Source organism: Dermochelys coriacea, chromosome 1, assembly GCF_009764565.3.
Source record: "Dermochelys coriacea isolate rDerCor1 chromosome 1, rDerCor1.pri.v4, whole genome shotgun sequence".
NCBI classification, from domain to species: Eukaryota; Metazoa; Chordata; order Testudines; family Dermochelyidae; genus Dermochelys; species Dermochelys coriacea.
Genome location: NC_050068.2, coordinates 187,489,640 through 187,508,983, shown reverse-complemented (window position 1 = coordinate 187,508,983; position 19,344 = coordinate 187,489,640). Strand labels below are relative to the sequence as shown.

The 19,344-nt window shown below is 41.9% G+C and overlaps 1 protein-coding gene across 1 annotated transcript in view; it reads right to left on the bottom strand.

Annotated features, from left to right (window-relative positions):
• Nucleotides 1–19,344, bottom strand: part of GABRR3 (gamma-aminobutyric acid type A receptor subunit rho3) — an 81,554-nt gene that overhangs the window by 48,861 nt on the left and 13,349 nt on the right. The window contains 2 exon segments of the mRNA XM_043510084.1: nt 1,857–1,969; nt 5,967–6,111. Coding sequence (XP_043366019.1) covers nt 1,857–1,969; nt 5,967–6,109 — 256 coding nt within the window. The 5' untranslated portion in view covers nt 6,110–6,111.

Below are 19,344 nucleotides of genomic sequence, written 5' to 3'. Positions count from 1 at the left end.
AGTCCAATGGAAAATGTCAAAACAAAAAGGCTTCATTCAGTTTGCTCTCTGAGCCACAACCCTCCTTCCAGGGTCCATGGGAACTTTTCCCCTTCTGAGACAACCAACTGGTTACAGAGGTATCAGCACATTGCTTCTTGGAGGCAGAGCTGAGGCATAGGTAGGCCCATGTTCTCCTTCTGCCAAAGCCTTCAGTTCTGAGCAGGGGCATCATTGGCTATGAGGCACGGCAGACTCAGTTGCCCCTGCCCAGATTTTTGTTTGGCCTCCAACAGACTTTTCATAGGTCTATATGCTCCACTACTCCCACCCCGGCCTTTGCAAGATATAATAAATCACAAAGAATGTTCTATATGCTGACACAACTTTGGCCCCCCTAGAATTTTTCTGAAATGACACCCATGGCCTGAGGCCCTAAACAATAAAGTAGCTATCTGCTCCAGCCTTAGACATTTCCACTTCACTCTTCCTTCCCATTCCATAGCCCCTGAGTTATTGCTTGCTTGTCTGTCTGCCTCTTAGGCCTTCTCTCTTGCTCTTTTCCAGGCTTCTTCATTACAGCCCATCCCACACTCCTTCTCTGTTGGTAGCCCCACTTTAGGTCTTGCCCAGACCCAGTTGCTGAGGAGTAACGGTGGTGGGTGGTGCTGCTACTCTCTTTCTCTGGGTCTCTTTTTCATGGAGTGAAGGGGAACATATTTATAGCCCTTCCCCCTTTCCCAGCATTTCTTGCTGTAGCCTGCAGTTCCTATTAATCCATCCAGGAATTACAACCCCAGAGAGTGCTTTAATCCTGGGCCAAGACAGTAACAGGAAAGTTGGGCCTGGGGGCTGCCTTTAGCCAGCATGCGGTTTTACAAAGGCCAAATTAAATAACACTGCATTCTGTGCAGCACTTCTTCTAAAAACTACTCCCACTATAGCCAGCTATATACACTGCAAGCACGTAGTTCTGCTCTGATTAGCTACTAGCTATTTCCATGATTTGCATACTGTGGGCTACATTATCAGCTGATAGGCCTACAGCCATTGACTTCTCTGAAGTCTATGACTATTTACAGCTGCTGAGAATCTGTCCTTGTATATTTTATTTTGTATTCATACTTTGGAGCAGGCCAGCCCGTTTCCATGAATCACAAACATGGAACTGCTGACCCCGGTTCAGAAAAGCCTTTTAGCAAGGCAGCTTTCTCGATTTTAGTGTAATAATTTAGGGCCAAAATCTGTAATTCATAGGTATGTCATGACTCAACCTCAAAGGGACATGTCAATGTGTGTCCAATGGCAGAAACTGGCCCTCTAATGGGATATCCAAATTATGAGCATCCCATATGATTTTTTTTTATTCACATACAATGTAATTAAACCTGGAAATAATAATCATGCAAACCTACAACACAGAAGTCCAAGGGCCAATAAACCAAAAATATAAGGTTTTTTTTTTTAAATTCAGTGCTTCATGCCAACTCAATATACTCAGGAATTGGTAACTTGCTTAAAAACTTCATAACAAATTTGATGAGTTTCAGGAATTTGCTAAATGCTACTAGACTGCACAGTTTTAGGGGGATATGTTAACGCAACGTTTTGATAATAGAATTCTATCTGTAACAGTAAAGATAAAAAATTACTTAGCTGTGAGTAGATAATTTGGCAACTCTTATTACTGTTGTGCAAAGTACAAAAATTGTCTTTTGTTGTAAATTATTTCTTGGTTTAAACCAAGGAGGGGAAAAATCTCAGTTAAACCTGACGTTCCATTTTCACATGACTTTGCTGGGCACGGGTTTAGCAGCTTATAGTGCAAGAAGAAACTATTAAATAGTATAGAAATGTTAATGCAGCTGACTGCTTACCTCCAAATCCAGGTCTCATTGCAAAGTCATGGCTGTCTATACGGAGAAGCTGCTCAGCCTTTAGCGGGCGTACTTTGGTGCTGTCTAATTTCCTCATTTTAATTTCTCGTTTGCTGTGTTTTAAAAAACAATCAAGTCAGGAGCTTCATTGTACTGACTGACATTCACAATAATGATTAAATTAGATGAAATGACTAGATTACTGAATTGTGGGCAGTGACACAACCACATGAAAAAAAATTAGTGAAAATGGGGAGGGAGAGACCCAGAGTGAAAATGCACAGGAGAATTGTACTGAAGGAGAACATCAACAAGATATAAAAAGTTGGGGGTAGGACACACATGTCCCCTTCTATCCCCTCAGAGGTTGCATCTCTGGGTGTGGGAGAACGTGTAACAGACAGACAAACACTTGATGAAGAAACTGATACATTAGTTTTCACCTAGCTACCTTCTAATTCTGTTTGGAAATAACATAATATGTTGGTAGCTTTAATGTGAGCCGCACTAAGTCATATGTATTACTGGGGGAGTGGCGATGATCTGATATAGCGGTTGCTCAACACTCTTCATGAGAGCATTTCTATTGTTTTTAAAGAGCTCTAATGTCTCAATGGTTTGCAGCAGGACTCTAAAATTTGACAGTGAGATAATCCTGGGGTCAGGGAGGTGCCTTTTGGTGTCCCCCTTAAACAAATCATTCAGAACTGGCCAAGTTAGAAGCTGAAAAGAAATCACCAGCTCCAATTTGTATTTTGCTTACTACAGTTCATTGCTAGATTTACTGCCAAAACCAGCCAACACTCCATTAGCACTGTGCATGGCACCATCTCAGCATGCCCTACACCACTGAACCTCCAAAGGAACACAGACAACACAGATGATCCTTTTCCTGTTGTTGCTGAAACCAGGACACCATACATGCTAGACTCATATCTAGAGACTGGTGTTAAAATTCTGTTCACTTCACAACACTTTTTATTAAGCAAAGGCTCAGACAACACAAAAAATGACAAGCTGGGAACAGAACCTAGGTCTTTAATGTGGCAGACTCATGTCTCACCCACACTGTCTCTCAGAAAGAATGTATTGAATCTTAGTTTGGCTATGCCGTGTGTGAAATGTGACAACTCCTGCATTCGATTCCACTGTTTCAGTGTGTTACGTGTCCTCCAGCAGTGGCTGGCTTACAGAGACTGTTCCCTGCTATTGTAATTACTCTTTTAGTTGGTGTGGTAGAAGTCTCTGCTGAAAGTGCAGGGTTCCACCCCCTTTTTTTGATGGGGAGGCAGGGAAACAATGTTAGTGGCACATAATAGAATTTGTTTTCCTCTTTTTCCTTTTCAACGAAAACCCAGAAAATTACAGGATAAAAATATCAATGTTAAAAGAACGTTAAAAAGCTTGTTCAATTATTATTTATTATTTTTTATCACCATACCCGCTAGGAGCCCTCATCATAGACCAGGACTCCCTTGTGGTAGGCACGGTCTAAAGACAGAACAATAAGAAGCCACATGCAGCAGTTACTGTGAATCGTGTGCTTCAAATGTACCTTTCTGCCACTCAAAGGGGATTTTTCAATGTGTTTCATAAAATCAGCATTCACCAGTGTAAAAAGCATAACACTTTGAGAGTCAAAACGTTTTGTTCTTTATTGTAGGGAAAGGACCAGAAGAATAATCTCTTTCTCGTGTACTTTTGGTTAATGCTTTAAAACCTTCTTTGCGAGAGAATGCAGACAAATAGCTTTGGAGGGGGAATTCGGATACTCTATTAAACCAGTGAAAGTTGTAGGTTAAGTAACATTTTCACATGGGATTCTTTATAAAAGGCCACTCATTTCACCAAGGCCGTCTCTCGGCAGTGTCCCTAATAATCCCAGTGCTGGCTGAAAGGGATTTCCCCAGGAGGAAAAAGAGGTTACTGGAAAGTTAGACCCTGTTGAAATGGACTGGAGATAATGCCCCCTTTAGAAATGATGCCAAAGAGAATCAAACAAAGAAAAATTAAATGCATTTGGCTCCTTTCTGCAGAAATGCTGCTCCGCAGCTGCTAAACTCTGGGATCCTCTGTGGCTTGGAACCTGCAGTCTAGTCCCAATTCCAAACTTAACGTTGCAAGTGGTCTATAGAACACAAGCATTTGAGGCCAGATCCTCAGCTGGCGTATATCTGCTAACTCCATGGATTTCGAGGGAGCTACGCCAAATTGCACCTGGTCCCGGAATCCCTCTCCAACTCCCTTCTCTTTGTATAGAGGGCAATGTTGTGACATGCTTCTCCCTTTTATCTTGCCTACCTCACAGGAATGTCATGTGGATTAATGAGGTAAGCTCTTTGAAACCAAAGAAGTTATATTAGCACCAAATATTATTGCAATCATACGGCAATAGGTCTGTACAGTATGTCAAGCAGGATTCTACTGTGGATGCACATTCCCACTGTCAGACCCCTCTCCCATTTTGTGAATTGTTATGCCAGTGGTGGATACTGGATCAACAGCCAGAAATTCAAGTCTGTTATTCACAGAACAGGACAAGGAGAGGGAACTGTAGCATACACATCTCGCTCACCTCCCTACCAACATTCCTCAACTCAGATGAGCAGGGACCACCTTGAGGTGTTAGACAGTAGGTCAGTCTCCATTCCCATGCAGTTCCTCACCTATTTGCACAACTAACAAAGTGCCAGTTATTTCCCATTTTGATAGCGGGATTTTTTTTTAATGGACAATGAGTCCAGTGGTGATGACTCCTACATATTCAGTTCTTTTCAGACAGACTGCTGAACAGTCATAATTTTCAGGTCTGCTTGGCTTGGACTGGATTTGAACCTGACTTAAAGATGAGTCATTACTAGATTCCTGAGCCATGCAGCTTTTCCATGCACCTCAGTTATTATGTTATGATTGCTTCCACTACCATGTATCTCTTATACACAAATTCAGCAGGATATTCCATGATTCAGAGGTGGTGCAGCTGCCAGAGGAGTCCAATTATGCTGTATTTTATCAACATATGGCATGACATGAATAGGCTACAAGTCCAATGCTGTCCATTATTGCACAATGCTGCGCATACAGAATATGGGGAAACAATCGCCTTCCCTTTCATCCTCCCATAAATTTAACCATTTATCAAAATTTCTCCTACTTTCATGATAAGGCAGTATTTTGATGGATTGGGTGATTATCGGCAGTAAATTGAAACCTGGCATTTTTATTGACGTATTATAATGTAAACATGGGAACACATACAAAGGCCTCACAGGTATGATATGAAATTGATCTATACATACTGTTGCTGTGGGGGAAGAGCCACTTCACCCAGAAACTTAAATGCAAAAGGCTTTATGTCACTTTTTTTTTCCTTTTAAAGCAGCCACCTCATATTTTTTAAGCTTGCCTTTTGCTGTAATAGTTGGATGCAATAATCCCAACTAAAAACTAAATAAAATATATTAAACAGCTTACACTTTGGGATTTGCAGTTAGACGTGGAATAATTCCATAAATAAAGCGCCGTGGATAACTATATTCCAGAAGAGTAACATACTGTAATATGATTAAAATGAAAACCTACTTAAACTAGCCTTATTCTGTTGTTGAAAAAAGCATCTGCATACAATAATTATTACACTGATATTTAGTGCAATAAAGATAACATAATAATGATTGCATAAACCCAACTTTAGATATGAATTTGTTTCTGATGGTAGAAAAAAACAAACTCTTGAACAACTATATGTTGACAGCGATACAATAATCGCAATACTTAACTCTTATGTGGTGCTTTACATTTTCAAAAAACTGTACAAACATTATCTAACTGATCACATATACACACCCACACATATTATATAAGTATTTAGAATCATGATACAGAATGATCAGTGATGGAAACGTTACTGTAAAGTATTATTGCTAATTGTCTCATGGGGGCACCCAAAGGCCCCAGTCAAAACTGAGACCTCCCTGTGCTAAGGGCTGTACAAACACAAAGACCAGTCAAGTAGGACTCTGAACAAAGAGAATACCTTCTTAGGTTTGGTGACAGACATACAACATTTATTAGCAGAAGGGCAGCAGTGAGCCAGGGTATATAGCTTACCTGTTATGCTTCTTCATGGATGAGCATTTCTGTTGATGATGATGATGAAGAAAACGATGATGATCACTTTGAGAACTGACACTAGTTAGCACAGCTGTTGGCCAGAGGCAGGTGAGGAGCAGCAGTTTTATTACCAGGACCATGTCTACCAAAACAGAAATGCAATGGATTCAACCAATCCTCCTCAATGACCTTTCACTTTTAGTGGTCCTATTATTTAGAGACAGCATACCATAAAGAGGATGCAAGTATAATGAGGCATCACTGAAAACAGAAGACAAAGGCATCCCAGTTTTGATTTCCTCTTTGAGTTCTCCTTTTATTCTAGCAAATTGCAAAAATTCCTTAAAATCCACACGAGCGTACCTCCTGTCAAGCAGCTGCAATTTGCCTTTGGAAATATAATAAATATAACTACTTATTTTGTTGATTCTCCGTTTGCGCCATTGCTTCCACTCTTTCAGGGTAGGTTTTTAATTGCATGGAAGCTTACTGAGTGGATGATAAAACAAATGTAGCCCTGTGCAGACAAAAGGGTGATGTCAAACATTTAATCCTCCTTAATCCCACACAACACCATATAAAAACCTTTCATTGTCCTATAAAAATCTGTGCTTAATGAGACTAGGTCACTAAACTAATCTTAGTTACTGTATATATCATCAAAATATTTTTTTACACATATTAAAATATTTCATTAATTGAGTAAGCAGTGTTTGTCCCACATATTACTGACATTACTTGCTTTTGTGATTCAGGGTAGCAAGCACAGAGTGACCAGGTGCCCAGTTTTCAACCGGAACACCTGGTCGAAAAGGGACCCTGGTGGCTCCAGTCAGCACTGCTGACCAGGCCGTTAAAAGTCTGGTCGGCAGTCCTGCGGAGCTAAGGAAAACTAGTCCCTATGTGTCCTGGCTCCACGCTGCGCCACGGAAGCAGCCAGCAGATCTGGCTCCTAGGTGGGAGGGGCACATCCCCCCTGCAGCCCCCTCCCACACCCTAAACCCCTCATTTCTGGCCGCACCCACAGTTAGAGCCCTCACCCCCTCCCGCACCCCAGCCCCCTGCCCCAGCCCAGTGAATGTAAGTGAGGATGGGGGAGAGTGAGCCCCCGAGGGAGGGAAAATGTAGTGAGCGGGGGGCAGGACCTCAGGGAAGGGCAGGGGTGGGGCCTTGGGGAAGGGGCGGGACTAGGGTGTTCGGATTTGTGCAATTAGAAAGCTGGCAACCCTAATCTTGACTGGAGAAATATAATTAATTCTGGGCAGTGTAACCTGTTGAGAAGAGCCCAATCCACAACTCCTCTTTGTGTCAATGTTTTTGGGGTGGCTATCCTTCAACAAAAAAACTTCAAAAACAGACTCCAACAAGAGACTGCTGAATTGGAATTAATTTGCAAACTGGATACAATTAATTTAGGCTTGAATAGGGACTGGGAGTGGATGAGTCATTACACAAAGTAAAACTATTTCCCCCTGTTATTTCTCCCCCCCCACCTCATCCCCCACTGTTCCTCAGATGTTCTTGTTAACTGCTGGAAATGGCCTACCTTGCTTGTCACCATGAAAGGTTTTCCTCCTTTCCCCCCCCCACTGCTGGTGATGGCTCATCTTAAGTGATCACTCTTCTTACAGTGTGTATGATAAACCCATTGTTTCATGTTCTCTGTGTATGTATATAAATCTCCCCACTGTATTTTCCACCAAATACATCCGATGAAGTGAGCTGAAGCTCACGAAAGCTTATGCTCAAATAAATTTCTTAGTCTCTAAGGTGCCACAAGTACTCCTTTTCTTTTTGCGAATACAGACTAACACGGCTGCTACTCTGAAACCTGTTTTTGGCATTGAATCTGAAATTTGAAAATTCCCCCCGCCCCCCTCCACACATTTTTTTTTTGAAGCCGCTATCCCTTCACTTTATAATAAATATATAGGACACAACCATGGGTGAGAGCCAAGAAATTTCTGTTACCCATAATTTGATGATAAATATACCACCATATTATCATCCATAAGAATACTGGAAAAATTCTACCTTCTGTTAGTGTAGCAAGATTTTGTACATAATTTCAAAGTATTTTTCAACCAAAGCATAATTTTAAAAAAGATTTAACTTTCATTTCTTTCAATCATTTCTTTCTGCCCTAGCTGTATAGCAGCAGATCGCATGCATTCCCTCACAGGATATTTTGTTAAGCAATAAAATGGGCTTGTCCCTGCTTCCATTGAAGCTGATGAGTCTTCCCACTGGTTTAACAGAGGGCAATATCCCACCCATGTAACCGATACACATTAACTTCATCCCTTTCAAGCCATCAGCAAACTCAGAGCCATCAGAATCAACATAACATGTATTTAATTTATTTTTCCTTATAAAACAAAGTGAAACATTCAGGAAAGGTGCTAGAGTGAAGGTGAGGGAATCTACAGAACAGCATAGCAGGAGCAGCAGGAATTCAAGTTTCCCAGCACTGCTCCCCACCCATGTGTCTTAACCTTGACCCATACGAACAACTGTAGGTGTGAGGACACAGTACAATCTTCATGGCTTCTCTGCTGAGATTGCTAACAAGTAGGCCCATTGTGATGGTGGTATTTGTGATACGGGCATCCATCCACAAGGAAGTCCACTGGAGTTACCAATTCATTTCACTTAGGCCTGTAAATGACCCACTAGACAGATGATTTCGAGAGGGAGATTTTCAAAGGTACAAAGGACAGTTAACTCCCAATGGCGTTCAGTTGGGCAGCTAAGCGCCTACCTTCCATCTGTATCTTTGAAAATATCCTCCCACCCACTCCATCACTATCGATTTGAACCAGGTTCAAACTGATGGCCTAGATCAAAGTTTCCATCCTATTGTTAACCCTCCCTGCAAGATAAACTGGGATCAGACTCTGGCTGCCATCACAGGGACTAAAAATGGGATACCTCTACGTGGGATTTCTGGATGGGGTATGGCTATATTGGGCGGAGAACTGGATACCCCCACTGTACAGGTGTAGCATGGGACATCCTTCTCCATGCTCCTTCTAGAACATCTGACAATATCTGCCTTCCAAAGAGATCATACTGCCAGATCCCATCACTCAAATAATGTACCACCTCTCTCGTAAGAGCTATAATTAAGCCAAAAATAAGGAAAATACCAAGTTAACATCAATATATAGAAACCTAAGTAGGTGTCAGAGCTATCCTGTTACTTTGATTACACAAAGGAAAATAAATAATATTTAATAAACATATGTAGGAGTTACTCAGAGTAGAGACCAGAGCCATGTCTGACCCACTCATTAATCTGTCTAGTCTAATCTATCCCACACACAGTTTACCTGAGCACCTGATAAAATTACAGTAACTCCTCACTTAAAGTCGTCTCGGTTAACGTTGTTTCGTTGCTGATCAGTTAGGGAACATGCTCGTTTAAAGTTGTGCAATGCTCTCTTATAACAGTTGTTTGGCAGCCGCCTGCTTTGTCCACTGCTTGCAGGAAGAGCATCCCGTTGCAGCTAGCTGGTGGGGGCTTGGAACTAGGGTGGATCAGCAGTCCCTCCATCAGCTTCCCGCTCCCCTAAGTTCCCTGTGCAGCAGCCACCCAGCAGGCTATCAATTGCCAGCAGTTCAGCTGTCCCTCCCCGCACTGCCATGTGCTGCTCCTGCCCTCTGCCTTGGAGCTGCTCTCCAGAGCCTCCTGCTTGCTGGGAGGGGCTAATATCAGGGTGTCCCCCTCCCCCCTGCTCCTGCTTACTCCATCTCCATAGAGCAGGGGACACACACGACAGGGCTCAGGACGGAGGGACCTTCTGGGGTCTCAGCTTACTGATTAACTTAACAAGGTGGTGTACTTAAGAGTGGTGTGAGCTAGTTAAAGGGGAAATACGCATCTCTCTCTCTCTCTCACACACAGGGTGTGTGGCTCTGTTTGCCATCCTGTATCCCCTCCCTCCATTCGTGCTGCCTTGTAGAGTGTGAGGCAACATTAACAATGAGTTAACCATTAAGGGCTCAGCAAATTGCTAGTTCATCATTTAGCAGTAAGGCATTCCCTGGGAAATATCCCACCCTCTGACTTCACAATCATTATTGCTGTGTACAGTATTAAATTGTTTGTTTAAAACTTATACTCTGTGTGTGTGTGTATGTGTGTATATATAATGACAAAGTTCCTCCTCTACCTTAGGGGGTCTTGCACTTATTGGCGGATTTGCTCGCCTCGGAGATTCACGGCAGCCCTTAGTTTGGCTGTTTCGTGAACCCACAGTCCAGTTCAACTCCTCCTGTGTCTGATCAGGAGTTGGGAGGTTTGGGGGGAACCTGGGACCGCCCTCTACTCCAGGTTCCAGCCCGGGCCCTGTGGAATGCAGCTGTCTAGAGTGCCTCCTGGAACAGCTGTGTCACAGCTACAACTCCTTGGGCTACTTCCCCATGGCCTCCTCCCAACACCTTCTTTATCCTCACCATAGGACCTGCCTCCTGCTGTCTGATAATGCTTGTTCTCCTCAGTCCTCCAACAGTACGCCTTCTCACTCTCAGCTCCTAGTGCCTCTTGCTCCCAGCTCCTCACATGTGCACCACAAACTAAAGCGAGCTCCTTTTAAAACCCAGGTGCCCTGATTAGCTTGCCTTAATTGATTCTAGCAGCTTCTTGATTGGCTGCAGGTGTTCTAATCAGCCTGTCTGCCTGACTGTTATGGAACCTTCCCTGTTACCTTACCCAGGGAAAAGGGACCTACTTAACCTGGGGCTAATATATCTGCCTTCTATCACTCTCCTATGGCCATCTGGCCCGACCCTGTATATCATATATATATACAGTCTTTTGTCTGGCAAAAAAAAATTTCCCTGGAACTTAACCCCCCCTATTTACATTAATTCTTATGGGGAAATTGGATTTGCTTAACATCGTTTCACTTAAAGTCGCATTTTTCAGGAACATAACTATAACGTTAAGTGAGGAGTTACTGTACAGAGAAAATCAAACTGAAGTGTCTTTGGTTTCTCTTCCTCTCCCTCAAAGCAAACATTAGGTGTTATTTAAACCCCTTTTCCATTTACTTTTATCTTGATCTTTCATATTTATTATTTGCAAGGGCTGGTGTTATTGTGAGAAAGGCATTGTGATGGATGAGGTGGTCCTTACACTTAGTCCTGAAGGTGGTAAAATTTGTAGTAGTTCTCCTTTCTGTGAGGAGGGAGTTCCATAGCTATGGGACAACCAGGAAGAAAGCTCTGCTTCCCAAATCCCAGCAATCTGATTGTGTTCACTGATAATTCTGTGGTTCCCAGCGAGCAGGAGAGAGGGAGGTCCTCTGGTCACGTGGGCCCGTCCCAGGGAGAACCTTGAATTCGATCTGATATTGGATAGGGAGACTGTGTAGCTAATAGAGGACTGGGGATGATGTGTGTGTGTTGACCAGATGTGGGTTTAAAATATAATATTGCTATGTGTCTTTTTTCTTTTGTTTTTGTTTCCCTGGCAGACTTGCTGGAAAAGGATGTGCTCAGAGTTCCTTGTCCAGGAACATGGTGAAGCAATACCAATTGACTTTGAAAAATGACTGGACTGCTAGAAGAGTCTGCACTCTGAGTTCCTGTCTTCCAAAATGCAGTTCATCCAGTCTCCTGTCGAAGAATGGACTCGATTCCCTCAACTGGGAAATGGTAACAAGATGTCATTTGGCTTTGAGACCAACCTTTGGCTTTACTGCTCCACAGGGCTTCTGAAAAGAGCCCTTGGGGAAAATTCATAAGTGTTCAGTGCTGACCCAGCTCGGTACCCTTTGAAGTCAGTGGGAGTTCTACCGTTGGTTCCAATGGGAACAGAGTTTGGAGGAGGTAAGCATTTTTAATAATCCCCTCCACCATGTCTCAACTGTGGTATTTTCAAGAATTAATCATGACCAGTATACAGCTTCAACCATCACTTAAATGCAGACTTCAGAAGGGAGTCCAGCAATGTGAAGTTGTCAACAGAGGAGCTCCCACTTTCAACCCGTGTACATTAACAAGGGACTCAGACATCACCACCAGCAAAAGGATTCTTCATACTAGAGTTATTCTCATTTTCTCTGTGTAGAACAATATTATTCAGAGCAGATTATAGTATCAATATAAATTACCATTAAGAAAACAGGTAATCTCCTGTGCATTTGGCAGTAATGAATCCTAAGAGTCTTCTTTGAAGAGAAATAAACGCAAGATAATGGACTGTGCTTGTAATGGGCGACCCATTAGCGTGTCTGTGTTTATACACAAACAATTAAAATAGACCATCTGGCTCTCTGCTACCATTAAAATGTTTTCTTAACTTTATCCCTTCACTTTTCCCCATGCTTAGCTTTCGAGGACAAGACAGTTTAAAATAGCAACTCTGGGACAAAAGAGTAGACTGAAACAGCTCCTCCAAAAAGAAACAAAGATTAGTAAACCAACTAATATCAAGGAATAAAGTCCTTTCCAGTGATACACAAACACTGAAAGTGTTGCAGGTAGTTACAGACTGGGGGCTAGAGGTTCCCATCAACAGCAAATCATGAAGTGGAGCAGGTTCTGACAGTGATTATAGAAACAGGATGAAAAAATTCCAGTGTTGGACAAAACAGATACTAGAGTGCCTGAATTTTCAGATGTGCTGAACACTTTTAGCACCTACTGAAGTCAGCTGAAGTTGTGGGTGCCCAACACTCTGTAAATCGGGCACATGCTGCCCAAGTCACTGTAAACCCTGAAAGGGAGCTATGCATAACAGCTGCAAATTATCCATACAAAACCATCGGGGAAAAGAGGGAGGAGTTATCTGCAATGACACTTCATCTCTCTGATGCCTCTAAATCATAGTGTAATGTACATGGGGAAAACACTGCAAATTAAGCCTTCTAAGTGGTGTTAATATTCAAAACACACCCTCAAGAACAGGGCAAAACATGATTATCAACCTATGCTAGTGCCAGCACAGAAAGAGAATTAACCAAGGTGACAATTCCACGCATTATAGTGTGATGGAGAGATACAGGGGATAGGTAGCTTTGGCCTTTCTATGGTAACAGATTTAGCACATAGTATTTACCATTTCTAGTATGATTACATCCAAAGGCCCCAGTCAGGACTGGGGTCACATTGTCGTAGTTACAGAAAAACAGATGCAGAGCCAATCCTTACATGGGATACCTTACCAAAAATCATTCATCTGCATACCCTAGCAGGCTCAAATATGCTTTGCATGAAGGAGCGGAAGGTCAGGTATATGATTCCAATTTACAGTAGGAATCCCACAGTATATGAAGTACTTCATCGAACTCTGTCACCCTTGAGAAATATGATCTTAGTTGATATCCTTGTTGTAATCACTGGTAAATATATATCATTATATGATGCCCCTTGTGGTCCCGTCTAACCCTATGGTTCTATGTTTCTATGGGTATGCACAATACACTCTCAGTAAGAGCATGGTGCCATGTGCCTGCCTCTCCCATAATAGACTCTAGGGAACAGGAATATCCACTGTGAACACTCATTTTATAGTACTGATCACTGATTTAACTTTCAATCTCTACACAAGACAGACTCCATCAGTCACTGTATTTTATGGGCCTGCTTTGCTTGATTCTTATGGCCTGTGCCTTGTACAGTCCTTTACACTTGTGTAATGCAGGTGTACATGACTAAACAAGGGACAAGGCAGTGGTGAATCTGCCCTATGTCTTAAAGTGTTTGAGGTAACAAATCAGATAACATAGTGATGGGTACAGTATGAGAACTTGAATGGAACAGAACAGAATTACAAAGCTAGATAAAAAAGTGCCTCAGTTTGATTATGAAAATGGTGAGCTCTTTGGAGCAGGGACTGTGTTTGTACAGTACATAGTATAATGGGGGTATTAACTTCTTAGGCACTGCTGCAATAGAAATAACAACAACAATAATAATAATATCAAAACAAATGCTGTATAGTTTCTGATAAATAATCAACCTCACATCACAATTAAAATCTTAACTGTTTTTCCCTCGAGAGGTAACATCAAGTTGTTGGCAGGCTGATAGGTAACCTGGTTAAAAATCTCCTGAGAGATGATGATTCTGAATAGTATCTTGATATTGCAGACTGGGTTTTGTGTCCAAATCAAATTTCCACATCATATGTATGTTTCACTGTCCACTGAAAGCAAAATCTAGCCCAAAGCTAAACATCTGGTAAACTACTCAAGCCAGCGGAAGTAGCTGATGGTAGGGCTGTGTGATTTCCTTGTGCATGGAAAAGCATATGAGGTGGAAAGTTATGCAGAAACATATGACAGAACGTCAAAAAAAAAAAAAAAAAAAAAAACCCCACAGAAAAACAAAGTTTGTACTGCAGTATTCTATTTGGATCCAAAGCTGAGTTGTAGGGGTTTAGCCTGGATCTGAACTTCCCCAAAGTTTGGATTATCTAGTTCACAGGAACAGGGTTATTACATAACATATATAAACTAGTCCAGCACTTTGAGCATGTTTTCATAATGACTTCCCTGTTCTGACAACACATTTAGTGATTGGCCTAAACCAAAATCCACTAACCCAAGCCTCTGAAACTTTTCCATTAGCACGAGGTGATTAGATCCCAAAATTCAGGTTTCAGAGTAGCAGCTGTGTTAGTCTGTATTCGCAAAAAGAAAAGGAGTACTTGTGGCACCTTAGAGACTAACAAATTTGTTTGAGCATAAGCTTTCGTGAGCTACATCTGATGAAATGAGCTGTAGCTTACGAAAGCTTATGCTCAAATAAATTTGTTAGTCTCTAAGGTGCCACAAATACTCTCTTTCTTTTTGATCACAAAATTGTTTGACCATTGCAAATCAGGACATAGCCCTTACACAGAAAATGATTTTCTAAAATACAAGCACCTGTTCCTCCAACTGACTTGAGTGGGACCTGTGGGAGTTCAGCACCTCTGAAAATCAGGCCTAGAATGTCTTTGAACCCTTCAGCCAAATTAGCTACAATTCACAGCACTGACCAATACCCTAGAAAGTAAATGTCAAATTCTGTGCTCTTCTTTTTCTTCACATTGGTGAACATTCAGTTTCTAGCTCTCATAAAATACATTACAATTGAAACTACAGTCTGTCTGATTTCTTATCTTATTTGCCCACTGCACTTTTTAGTATATACTATGAACTCACCTGAAAAGGCATTTTAAATCTTTAACAGAAGATCCTGAACATGACCGTGGAGTGTACAAGGAGGGCTGCCTCAAATTTTCATAGTCCAATATCCAGCTGTACTCTCATCACTTCCATTTTCCCATACAAGGAGGCCCATTTATGTCCAGTTGGTGATTCAGCTGAGCCTTTGTGGCATAAAGCCTCTCTTCTGCTTTCCTCTGAGGCTTATCTGGACCTCTGCTTATTCCAGAGCTATAGCAGCTGCACATTTTCATATAACCTGATATTAGGACATAAAAAAAAAAAAAACTTTCATCCATTGCGTTTTGCAGCACTACGTTCACAGTTTCTAAACTAGGGACTCCCCATTCCACCTTTGCAAGATCAGTCACTGAATTAATGTTATCCCTAAATCTGCTCATTTAGTTTGTACACCAGTAATTCTAGAAGTAAAACATATCAGTTTTATTGCCCACAGTTAAGGAACAATCCATTTTGGGTGATCTCTGGAGAAACACTGGGCCAAATTCTTCCTTGACTTACACTTCTAACAACCCCATTGACTTCAGTTGGGTAAATCAAGGCAGAATCTGACCCATTACTTTGATTATCCCCTTGCTGATAACACGGCTACACCCTCCACCACACTTGTCCAGCTTCTCTTTGAAGAGTTGTTTTTTGTCTCCAGGGCTCATTTCTTCAAGAGTCTCTCAATGATTTTTGGAGAGGGCAAAATTAATGAGGAGAAAACACCAACAAAAACAAACTGTGAAAGCAGATGGGCAAGTTTGGCTTAGTTCTGATGTTGGATCTATGGAGAAAAACCCTCTCAGCCATTTGGCCCTGTGCATTTCCTTGACCGTGATTTTGGGGATAAAATGAGCAGACTGAGTAACAGATAAAAGGGTGAGTGGGATGGGAGGAAATTGCAAGCTCTTTCTACGGCAGTGTCTCGATTGACAGTTTATACCCCTCTCTTTATTTCCAAAATATTAAGGCCCCCGTAAATGGCTTTAACGGGAGAGCTTTAGAAACAAGATGCGTTGTGGGAATAAATTCTAAAGAGGAGAGAGATGCTTCAGGTGGTCAAGGGAGCACAAAGGCAATCATAATTCTATGCTAACATTACACCATCTGGACAGGCCTTCTACTGTCCCTTGTAACACGTTGTACTTTTAAACTTTATTCTAACAATCCCCTATTTACAGATTTATTTCATTACACCTGACAAATTAAATTTAACACAAATTAAATGCTCAGAAGACAACGCACAGTTTCTAATCTTGGCTCCTCACATTGATGGTGCCATTTAGGGACGTCTACACAGCAAATGGCAGCAAGTCTCAGAGCCCAGGTCTACAGACTCGGGCTTGCCAGGCTCACGTTACAGCACGAGAAATAGCTGTGTAGACATTTGGGCTCAGGCTCAAGACGGAAAGGGGAGCGTCACAGCCTGATTTCCAGCCCCTGATGTGTAGACATACCCAAAAGCAGCCCACACCAGGGCCAGCCCACAACATTTTGGCACCTGAGGCAGGGAGCTCAAATGATGCCCCCATGTCCCCTCGCTTGGGCCAAAACTTTGAAAGGTCTCAATTCTGCCTTTTTCCTGTTCTACTCCTCTTATGGTACTGCTCTGCTACCTACCCCAATAAAGGAGAACTAACAACTTAAAATGCCTTGATCAAAAATTCTAAGTAACACTTAACTTTCAAATGCCTGAACAGCAAATGTAACTTTTCTTGTCTGCATAGTAACTGGCATTTTCATCTGTTTGAATAGTCAAAGTGGTGCTTTCCGTGCCTTCTTGGTTGCAAAGATTTGAACTGCTTCCTGCTGAAGGTCCACAGTCTTGGCCAGCTCATGCTCTATTGAGATGGTTGCAAGGCTGACCAGCCTCTCTAGTGTCATGGTGGAGCGTAGATGTGTTTTATTAACTTCAGCTTGGAGAAGCTGCGTTCTCCACTGGCAACTGTTATGGGAAGCGTTAGAAGTATGCGCAGAGCAACAAAAGCATTTGGTAAGAGCGTGGTCATCTTATTTGTGCACATATATTCCAGAACAGCCTTTGGAGTTGATTCTGCTGAAATGTATCTTGAAAGAGCTTTCAGTTCATCCCCTAAATCACTCGCATCAATATCGCACGTCATCATATGTCAACACGGTCTCTAGTGCCCTGCATTACTGGTGGAGGTCTTCTTCAGGTATAGTGAGGAGTTTTGGAATATCGTACAACATCCCAAATATACTGCTGTGCTCCTTGAGCTGCATGAAACATTCTTCAACTGACTGTATTGCACAATCTAGCACCTGGTTAAAGAATTCAACTTTGAATTGTTGTTTGGGGTCTCTTATGGGATTATCCCGTGCCTCGTAATCAAAATGCCATCTTCTTCGGTAACTCTTGTATTCTTGAATGGGTGGGAAAATAGCTTCAGTGTGAAGTTCCGCTGCCAACTCCTGTGCACTCTTCAGAATGCTTTGAAATCCTTCATCTGACCTGTCAGACTGTAGGTATGACTTTGCTTTTGTCCAGTTGTTCCATTGCTCCAGATATATCAAGGTCAACACCTTGGAGTCTCTTGCTTACAACATTTATTTCAAACAATATGTCATGCCACAACACTAAGCCACAAAGAAATTTGAAGTTATGTATGTTTCTGGTGATTACATTTCCCTCTGCCACTGTTCTCCCACAAACAGTTCCTGTTATAGGATTCAGAGTAGCAGCCGTGTTAGTCTGTATTCGCAAAAAGAAAAGGAGAACTTGTGGCACCTTAGAGACTAACAAATTTATTAGAGCATAAGCTTTCGTGAGCTACAGCTCACTTCACGATGAAGTGAGCTGTAGCTCACGAAAGCTTATGCTCTAATAAATTTGTTAGTCTCTAAGGTGCCACAAGTTCTCCTTTTCTTTTTGTTATAGGATTATCCTCCATAATAGCAACTATAACATAATCTATCTTCCCAATTTGGTGTTTGAGAGGCTTTATCGCCTCCACTCAACTTTTCCATCGTGTGGCACTCAGTGGTTTCAGTGTCAGAGAGGATATTCCCAGATGTTGATTCAGAATTTGCCATCAATGAGTTGAGGCAGAGAAAAATGCATAAATGCTTTGAATTACATTTAAAAATTCAGCAGCCTCACTAGAAGCTGATGCTGCATCACTGACCACCAAGTTCAATGAATGAGAACTGCCTGGGACCAAAAAAAGATCGAGAGTTTAACTCTCAGATCCGTGTCTGCACTCCTCTGTTCTTTCCTTTCATGTTGGCACCATTATCGTAGCCCTGACCTCTTATGTCAGCTATCACAATTCTCATATCTTCCAGCTTTTTAAGAAGCACATTTGTCATACCAGGCTCCTGTAGTATCATCAATGTCAATAAATTCTAGAAAATGCTCTCTGACAGTCACCATTGAAGGGACATTTTCACTAGGTTCTGTTGTTGTTACAAAAGGCACCATTAAAGTAATTTGTTCCGTATGGCTGATGTCAGGTGTGCAATCCAGAACAACAGAGTAATATTTTGCTGACTTCAGATCTGCCACAATCTTCTGTTTGACTTTTGTTGCCAGTAACTGTATGATCTCATTTTGAATTCTTTTTCCAAGGCAGTGGTGTGTACACATTTCTTGGGTGGTGACTCTTCTTAGATGCTCCTGGAGTACAGCACCAAACTCAGCCATCAGAAGTGAGCTGTAGCTCACAAAAGCTTATGCTCAAATAAATTTGTTAGTCTCTAAGGTGCCACAAGAACTCCTTTTCTAATTTTAAAGAAGTTTCCATTGTTTGGCACATACAGCTGATCTGAAGTGCCACGCAGTGCTAGGTTTTGCGTAGCAAGCATTCTCACAATGGCAATGAGCCTTTTCAGAACATTTTGCCAGTAAAAAGACTCTGCTGCAATCTTCTCTTGACACTGATCATCTAGGGCCTTTAACCGTAATCTCATTTCAAGATCTTTCCACCTATGGAATGCTCTCTGGTGATTTGCTGCCTTCTCATGGCATGCCAAATTTCTAGCCAGATTTTTCCAGTCCTTTGTTCCTGTAGAACCCAATGTGGCTAGAACATTAGACTGGAAGAGTTTGCAACAAAAACAATATGCAGCATTCTGGGTTTTTGAGTACATAAGCCATGGCCTCTCCACTTGGTCACCATTGGGGATTTCATGGCAGTAATGTGTTGGATGGAAACTTCTATTTTCATTGTCTTTGGGGAACATGAAGT